A 10,135-nucleotide genomic window follows, 5' to 3' on the forward strand; every position below is an offset into this window, starting at 1 on the left:
AGTAATAAGCCCAACTTTGTTTGACTACGATGTGTTCCAGGTGGTCTTGGTTGGTGGGCAGGGAGTAGGGTGAGCACTGCCATATTAAACAGAGGTGAAGCTTTTCAGTCGGAACAAGGGAGGACCCCTGGGGTAGAGGAAGGCCTTCTGAAAGCTCCATAGGAGTTCACTGGATGAAGAAGAGGGCAGAAGACAGCAAAGAACCATTGCAGGAGAAAGGGAAGCATGTTTTAACGAAGTAGGAAATGAGACTAGAGAAACTGGCATTCTTATGAGCCACTAATTGATCTTTATCCTGAAACTGATCTTTATCCTGAAATCAGTAAGTAACCACAAAATAACCAGAGTTTGTGAAAGAAAGTCATGTTATTAGATTGGCATTTTGAGAGATGATTTCATCTGTGGTATGGAAGATGGTTTGGAGATTGCCTGGCAGACCGGATAGGCAGCAGGTGTATTAATCCAGGCAAGAAACGATAAGGGTATGAATGGAGGCAGAAATTAGGAGTGAAGATCTGCCACCATTTTGTAGAGATAGTGAGACGGGAAAACCTAAGGACTTGGTACCAAAGTAAAGAATGAAGCCTAATAATTATTAAGATTATTTGGCAAGTTTATGAAATACTGGAGGACCTTCATAACCTCATTTAGGGTCAAATCAGTAAGCACATAATGAATGTTTTGTCTCTGTTATCAGTGGTAGAATAATGTGCTTGGAAGGAATCAGAAGACCTCAGGTTGATACCTTGGCTCAAGGCTTAGCTTTCCCAGTTGGTAAATATTTCCTCACTTGGGGAAATTACTTAATTTCCATCAAATTCCTAATGATACCTATTTCCCAAGACAATTGTCAGAATTAAATAAAATTCTATGGATGTATTCTGTAAACTGTAAATCAATATGTACATTTAGGTACAGTTATTTATGGCATAAGAAGTGCATTAGGGACTTCCCTGGCAGTCCAGTGGTTGGGACTTTGCCTTCCAGTGCAGGGGGTGCAGACTCAATCCCTGGTTGGAGAGCTAAGATCCCACATGCCTTGCAGCCAAAAACCCAAATCATAGAGCAGAAGCAATATTGTGACAAATTCAATAAAGACTTTTAAAATGGTCCACACACAAAAAAAAGGTGCATCATGCAGGGATACTTCTGGGAAACAGTTCTATAGCTTTAAAAGTGTTGTATGGAGGGAGCGGGAATTCCCTGGCAGTCCAGTGGTTAGGATTCAACACTTTCACTGCCATGGCCCAGCTTCAACCCCTGGTCAGGGAACTAAGATCCCACATGCCATGTGGCCAAACATATATATATGATATTCTATATATATATACATGATATATATATAATTTATATGTATGACATATATTAAATATATATTGATATATAAAGTATATATTATATATATATGATTGTTATATATTGCATATTAATATATAATATATATTAAATATATATATCATATATATGATAGAGTGGAGAGATGGATTTAGAGTCAGATCATCCTTGACTAGCTATAGATTGACATTTTCTTTACAAATGAATGATGCAGCCTCAAACAAATTAAACTTTTCGACACTGGTTTCCTCTTCAGTAATATAGTAGATAATGAAATCTGCCTCAAAAAAACCTGTTATTCTTTTATTAAAATTATCTATTGTTGTATCTGTTAAATAATTACTACAGGAGAAAAAGAGATAAGTTTTTGTTGTACTTAATCCCTTCTTGTCCCTCATTAAGGTCTTTATGTTAGGTTCAAGATGACAGGTGGACCAACCATACAGATTTTTTTCCTTCCTCTTCCCTAGAACCCATTAAATTATAGTAAAGACTGGAAGCCAACAATGACAGAGAGAATTGCAGGGACAACATCAATTGAGGGGAGATTAACTAAAGGTCTGGGTGATGGAAAGGAGATGAAGGGAGAACAGAAAGAAGGAGAAACTATGAGAGAAGGGGACTACAAGCAACAGTAAGCTGATCTTCCCTTCAAATTCCCAGGGAGGATTGGGCCTCAGAACACTAAGAAAAATACCAGGACTGGGGCTGAAACAGAGATAAGGTGGTTAAATGAAAATCTCATTGAAGAACACGATGGGGTACTAGGGCAACTTGTGCTGTCACTTGAACTTTAGCGCAAAACTTTAGATCTTTACACACTGGCATTTGAGGACCTCATCCAGCCTAAAGGTCAGCCACCCCTCTCTTACCCTAAAGTGAATTCTGCCTGTCAATGAATTTTTCCCCCATACCCAGAGCTCCAGTGCAGCTCGTCAGTGTGTCATTATTAAATCTGAAAGAATGACTGACAATCATAGCAATGACTGTTATAACATATGAGAGGATAGAAATTAGCATATGTAACAATGATACCATAGTAATAAGTACACTTAACACCTATATCATACTTTCTAAATACCACTCTTCACCTAAGCGATCTAGCACTTCCATGACTGAAGGAGAAAATTTCAAGATGAGCCTGGAATATCTTGTTGAGCCAGAAAGGAAGGCATTGATCAAACAGCGATGGGAGCCATTTCTGAAGCACAAAGGAGCCAGCATGAAGATGTCCCCACTCTCCAAATCTGGAACAATTGAGCATGAAAATTAAGAATAATAATAATAATGGATGGTACGACATTGAGTAAAATAAGAATCCTCAAGCCCATATTGATATAGATATTGATACTAATAAATAAGCACACAAAATATAAGTGGGGAGAAGAGAAATTTCTTTCTTAAGTAGAATGCCAAATACTAAATATAGAAGGAATTAGAAAATTAGAAAATTGTGAATGGATCCTAAAATAGTGGGTGAAAGCTTGATAAGGAATAGAATATTTACATAGTGTCAAAGTATTGACACAAATTAATTATTAATTACAAAGGGAGAAATAACAAATTTGCAGTGAAGAAACGTGAAGGACGTTACTTTCATCAAGTGATCAAGGTAACCACCAACCAAATTTACATGAACCAACATAAAGTGTCTCTTGATACAATGCAATGAAAAGGATACAGCATCACTTCCATGGCATTTCTACCGAAAAATGCTAAACATGAATCTAATCATGAGGAAAGTTGAATAAACCCAAATCAAGTGATATATATATATATCACTTTATATATATATATATATATATATATATATATATATATATATATATATATATATCTTATTATAGGCTGTCTCATATTTTGGGTCCTTGGAAGGAAATGAGTCTTTGGATAATCATTTATAACATGTTAATTGGCATAAAATAGGAGACTATTAAATTTCCTGTAAATATTGAATAAAGTATATTTAGCTCTTAAGGGTCAGAATTGTGTTTTATTTATCTCTCTGTCCCCAAATTTTAGGACAATGCTTGGTATTGTAGCTACTTGGTGAGTGTCTTTTGAATGAGTATCTCTTGAAGATAGTCAGTGTCTCAGGCAGGTTTTTACAGCACCTCAAGTTTTAACACAGTGGCCAGAGCCCAATAACTTCATACATAAATGAAGTTTATATTGGACTCTACAATATTTTGTACCCATAAAGCAGAGATTTAACAAATCAATGAACAGTTATTGAGCATCTTCTCTGACACAGGCAGAGGTGCACTAAATACTTGATACATGAATGCATGAGCTTTCATTCAAACAGAGCAGAGGTTTCTCAGGAAAGAAGATAAGAAGCATTTTCTAAGTACAGACCACATATCATTTCAAGTGCTTTTGATGGCAACTGTCATTCCAAAGAATAAATACTTCATTTTTAATACAGCTATATATATATAATCAGAGGTGAAGAAGGTAGGAAAAATAAAACCCATCAATCAAAAAGGGAAAAAAATACTATGTGATTTTAGCTGTCGGCTTCCCTTTACTGACCAAATCTTAGGATGTCTTAAAAACAGAGTGTCATAACTCAGTCCATTTAGTGAACTGTTTCCAACAGTTTATGGGGTTCAAATCTCTCTAGGACTGAGTTCTAGAAACAGCAGGAAAAGGGGAAAAAACAAAATGGAATTGTGTCACTAATGAAAGGAGGAAAGAAATGTTTTTTAACATTCAACAACTAAGAAATGCTCCTGTTTATAATCAGCATAGGGAAACACTAACAACTGCTGTATACAGACTATACAGTTGACTCTTGAACAGAGTGGGTTTGAGCTTCAAAGGTCCACTTATATGTGGATATTTTTTAATAGTTAATACTGTAGTACTACACAATCCACAGTTGGTTGAATCCACAGAGTCAGAGAAAGTCTCAGCTACAGAGGGCTGAACATAAACTATACATGGATTAACCCCCACATTGTCCAAGGGTCATCTGTATTTGGATTAAATTTAGGACTTTTTTAGGGAATTTTTAAAAATTGAAATCTCAACATAAAGGGACAAAATTATTAGGCATCACCCTATCTTGGTGTACAGTCTGAAATCAGAATAAGATTTGACTGAAGTTCACCATTACAGGTTGAAAGTGGTTGATGAGTACAAAAACAAAACAAACAATCAAAAAGCATCATAAAATAAACAACCAGAACAAAAATATTTGTGCTAAATGAATTTGATTTATTGAGATGAACAGCAAAACCCCTTCCTCCTCACACCTAATTGTAATGCATTGATGTTGATGTAGAGTTTAATGATACATGGGCAGAGCAACCATAAGAGACAGACTGCCTGCTTCACTAGTAAAAATTCAGGTATATCGGAAAAATATATCTTGCTTTGACTGTAGATGAGTATCAGTTCAGCATTTTATGCCTGGGTGACTCGTTCAGCATCATCAAAGACCAGGATTTCAGCAAGAAGTCAGCGAGAAGATGGAAGATGTATCTCTCAAGTGTATCTGGAAGCAGGAAGACAGACTTTGTTTTTCACATTGTTCTGTGCACAGAGTAATGATCGAAGAGTCCTGTAGTCATCTGCAGCCATGGTCCATCAGTAAGTGCTATAGCCCAAGCCAGAGCCAGAGCCCCACAGCCGGCAAAAGCTGCCACTGTAGCCATAGCCTAGGTTGCTAATGTTGCTACCACCAAAGCAGTAGCCCAGGGAGCTGTAGCCATTTCATCCATAACCATAGTTCAGGGGAGAGATCAGGGGCATGACGCAGTTCAGGAGTGTGGCTCTGAAGGTCCTGTGGAAATCAGTTCCATAGCAAGGATTACCTGGGAAGTAGCTTGCACAGCAGAAGTAATGAGTCATGGTAGCAAGAGCTGAGAAGGATTTGGATAGATTGCAAAGAGCAAGTTACCCAAGAATGAATGAAGTTCTCGTCCTGCACAGGACCTTTTATATCTCAAGCTGGTGGGCATGACATGCTTGCCTAGACATCTTATGATAAATTTGCATAGATAATTCTATTATTGCTAATAAAATGCATATAAAGGAATCCACAGACTCACTGCCTACATTTTTGTTGGCTTTTCTATCTGCAAAGGAATGTGTCATATCTTCAAAGCCAGCTGCCATCCTTGACACACAATTGAATTCTTTTCATCAGTGTTCCATGGTTTAACCAGTGTTCTGATTGCATCATGTGAGGCTCTTTAAATCCTCTGATTATAAACTCCTCCCAACTGATATAGCTAAACTAAAAAAAAGCTTTGGCAACCATGTAAACACTTCTACAGCTTCCTGAAATTCTCTCCATATGTCATTCAAAAGCATTGGTATACCAACTGTTTAATAGGTATGGAGGGTTTTTTTTGGAGTAAAGAACATTATTTGGAACTAGAGATGGTAGTTGCAAAACATTGTGATGTACTAAATACCACTGAATTGTTCACTTTAAAAATGGCTCATTTTATGGTATGTGAATTTCATCTCAATTTTTTTTAATTTTTAAAACATTGCTACAGAAATCCATCAGAGCAAGTCCTTTTTACAGAGGCTGTAAGAACACTAAATAATAGGATAGCTATGGATAACGTAGTAGTAATTTTCATATATTTCATTTTTGAGCATTATCCTTGTTAACATGTCTTTTTTTTCCATGGAGAACATACAATCTTTGGTTGTAAATCATCTTGAACATTGTCAAGCTGTCTTGTTGTGGAGTTGCCACACTGGGGCTGAGTGGAATGGTGCCCAATTTAAAGTCATGTTATACCATGCTTTGTTCTTATTGACTTAGTAAAACAAATTTGGATACCATGATCCATTATGAAATATCAGTTATATTTAAAAGTGCAGCACGTACTTCTGCTCCCATTTTGCAGAAGTATGTCCCCTTTTCATGACAAAAGTAAACCAGAAAGAATTTGAGCTCAGCAAAGCTAAGTCTATTCCAATTCAAATGTTTAGGAAAGAATCGTTTTTATACAGCCTAGATTCTCTGAAAATAGATAAAGAAAACTTCCTGGATACCAACTCCTTTCTATATTTCCCCCTTAATGGATAACCATAGAGCCCAAAGGGCAAAATATTCCAGACATTTCTCTGTTAAAATTCCTCCTCCCTGAGGTTCTCAGACACAAGAACTTCCTACAGGTCATATTATTTAAGTTTGGACGTGCTTTTCTTTTATTCTAAAAACTGATTACATGTTATGAGAGTTTATAGTTAGAGAGAATCAAAAAGATAAGGTCTATTTTCAAATTCAATTTTTAACAAAAGGAATGAATTAAAATATGAGGCTGTATCCTCAAGAGTCCAAATTATATAAACTCTACATAAGCTAATCCAGAAAACTCAAAAATATGTGTGGGAGTCAGAGAGGGCAGAGGTGACTGCTCTCATTTAATTGACTGTTCGGTGGTTACTTGAAAATTTTTACTGCTGATTCTACCATGCAATGACTTCTGAACTTGTAATTTGGATCTACTGACACCAGGTGGCAGTGGTATTTATTTCAGTTAGTCTGAACTACAGGACTGGAGTTGGAGGGGTCTCAAATGTTAACAGGCAGAAGAACGCCCTAAAGAACTTGTTTGAAATTCAGATTTCCAGAGCTATCCTCTCTCTCTACCACCATGAGATCCTGGAAATCTGTATTTCTAATGAGTATCTCAGGTGATTCTGATGAATAAATCATCCTGATAAATTCTGGGCCAGTCTTTCATGAGATTTCAAGGACTCTGTCTTTGCTTGGCTGTGTGAAACTGCCCTGAGTTGCTTATTTCTCTTTGACAGACATGTTCAGTGTCAGTCACAGGTGGCCTATTCTCTGGGTGATAGAGAGAATTAAAGAAAAAAACCTTGGTTTGTCTTTTCCATTCCCTTGTGCTCTGTTTCTTTTCTCAGGTCACACCTGAATAGAAAGGGAAGTAAGTACAATGTATCCAGGCATATTTTACCAGGAGGTAAAACCCACCTGAGCTGGCCTATGAATCACTTACCCCCAACTAAAAAAAAAACAAAACTGTTTTGCTTGTTTTTTTATTTTCCTATCTCCTCTTAGACTTTCCCAGAGAAAATCCTTAGCCAAGTATTTGATTCAATATTTTTTATTTTAAATATTAGTAATAATAAATATACATGAAGGGCTCACTCTGTGTTAAGTTCTGTTCTAAACACTTTATGTATCCTACTTGTTTATATATCTTACGATATACATTGTATATATATATATATATATATATATATATATATAAGAGGACTTACTACGCATTTGTTTTTGGCTGCACCACACAGCATGCGGAGTCTTAGTTCGCCAAAACCAGGGATCGAACCTGCACCCCCTGCAGTAGAAGTGTAGAGTCTTAACCACTGGACCACCAGGGAAGTCCCACTATGCACTTCTCTAAGCACTTAACAAGTGTTAATTCATTTAATGTTTGCAATGATCTTATAATATGGGTATTACAATTTTTCTAATAAGAAAACTGAGGCCAGAAAGTTTAAGCCAACTTCCCAAAGTCACACAGTTAATAATCAGCAGAATCAAACTCCAAATCTAACCCATGTAGCTCCAAAGCCATGCTCTTCCCAGTTTTTCTCTACTGCCTTTGATGTTAGTGATACTTTAAAGGGTTTCCGCTTATAAAGTGCCTCAGATCACTTTATTTTCTTGAACAGATCAGTAAGGAAAGGCTAGATTTTGCTGCCGTGACAAACAACCCAAAGTCTAGATGCTTGGAAAAATCAGAGGTTTATTTCCTGCTCACACTACACATCCCCTCAGGTTGGTGGGTGTCTTAGATGGATGACATTCTCATTCAAAGACTTAAGCTGACAGTCATCATCTAAAATATTACTAATAGGGGAAGGGCATGTGGCAAATCATACACTAGCTTCCAAAAACTTCCACCCAATGTTGTGCATCACTGCCACACACTTCCCTCTGCACAGCCCTACCTAACTTCACTGGCCATACCAGCAATGCTGTGTGCCCAGAGGAGGAAGTCCACGATGTTGCCCAGCAGCGTTAATGACTCCCATGGAGACTTTATACTCATTACACAGACTACAATAATTTCTAAAACATAGTTTAGCAATGTTTCTAAACACACTTTCCAAAATTTAGATAATTAGGTAAAAACAAATAAAAAGGGTTTTTAAGACTTTACATAATATAATTTAAAATAGTTCTGATATTTAATGTTGTAAAACATATTTTTCTATGCAGTTCATTCACTATCAATCTGTACACGGTTATGGATTACTTGATAGTTTTCATTTCTTTTCTTTCTCTTCTTTCCTCCACATCTGCCTAGTCGCTATGTAATCCAATTGAGGGAAATATTCTCATAAAAATTAGTTTTACACGGAATGGGAGAAAATATTTGCAAACTATGCAACTGACAAGGGGTTAATATCCAAAATGTGCAAATAGTTCATACAACTCAATATCAAAAAAGTAAACTACCCAATCAAAAAATGGGCAGAAGACCTAAATAGACATTGCTCCAATGAAGACATATAGATGGCCAACAGGCATATGAAAAGATGCTCAACATACCTGAATATTTAATGGGTATCTTTATCAACAATAATTAGGTTCTACAGTATAGGCCTTCAGCTCCTACAGGAATCATCTTTGTTTAGGCTCGAACCAGTGTCAAGTAGATATAAAATAACGGTGCTTGCCCATTCCCTCACAAGATATTTCTTACCTCACACCCAAAGGTTTCACCTCTAACATCTAAAAAAGACATTGACAAGCCTATGTGGTACCCATATATGTATAGTCTGGAAGTGTGAGGAGTTAATGTTCTAAGGGGTGAACCTTTGTACAAGAGAGATGGGAGTCAATGGACTGTCCTGGATAGAGTTAGGCAACTTCTTGGGAAATGGTCCTATAGAATCAAGCACTTAGTTATATTTAGCTGTAGTCAACTCAATAAAGCATCTTAATCTGAGGTGCCCACCCTTCCCTGGTTCACTTCCCTGCTCCCTAAGAAAGAAAAAATACATCAGCCCTTTACCAGAAACTTTGCTTTCTGAAGAACCTAGACCAAAACAGCACCTCAAAAAAATTCCTTTAAATATACCTTTGCTGAGATGCAACTCATATATGATAAATTTCACTCTTTTAAAGTGCCCAATTTAGTGATTTTTATAGCCTCAGAGCTGTACAACCATCACCACTATTCAATTTCAGAACAATTTCATCATCTCAAAAAGAAACTACATCATTAAAGTCTCTCCCCATTCACAACCACTAATCTAAGTTCTGTCTCTATGATTTGCCTCTTCTGGACATTTCACGTACAGTTAATCCTACTACATGCAGCCTTTTGTGTCTGGCTTCTTTCTCTTAGTATAATGTCTTTAAGGTTCATCCATGTTATAGCATGAATCAGTATTCATGCTGAATCATGAATCATTCTTTTTTATTGCCAAATAGCATTTTATTTTATGGATACACCATAGTTTTTTTAATCCATTCATCAATAGATGGACTTCTGGGTTATTTCCAATATTTGGCTATTATGATTAATGCTTCCATGAACATTTGTGTAAAAATGATTTTTAACTTGTCAAAACTTGAGCTCCTAATTTTCTCCCACATACCTATTCCTCCCCTAGCCTTTTCCATCTTAGTAAATAACACTGCTATATAATTGCCCAAAACAAAAACTCATTTCTTTTTTTCATATAATTCCTTTATCCAATCTGTCACCAGGTCCAGTCAGCATTGCCTCCAAAATACATCTCAAATCCACATATGTTTTTCCATTCTCATTGCTGTGATCTAGTCAAA

The 10,135-nt window shown here is 36.5% G+C and overlaps 1 protein-coding gene across 1 annotated transcript; it reads right to left on the bottom strand.

The window, feature by feature from the left end:
• Window positions 1-4,929: 4,929 nt before the first annotated feature.
• Window positions 4,930-5,193, bottom strand: KRTAP7-1 (keratin associated protein 7-1; the record flags this gene model as incomplete). Its single annotated transcript, XM_082625769.1, is given in 2 exon segments — window positions 4,930-5,055; window positions 5,059-5,193. Coding segments are annotated over 2 exon segments (261 nt in total).
• Window positions 5,194-10,135: the final 4,942 nt, after the last annotated feature.

This window comes from Mesoplodon mirus, assembly GCF_964341445.2.
Source record: "Mesoplodon mirus genome assembly, chromosome: 6".
NCBI classification, from domain to species: domain Eukaryota; kingdom Metazoa; phylum Chordata; class Mammalia; order Artiodactyla; family Ziphiidae; genus Mesoplodon; species Mesoplodon mirus.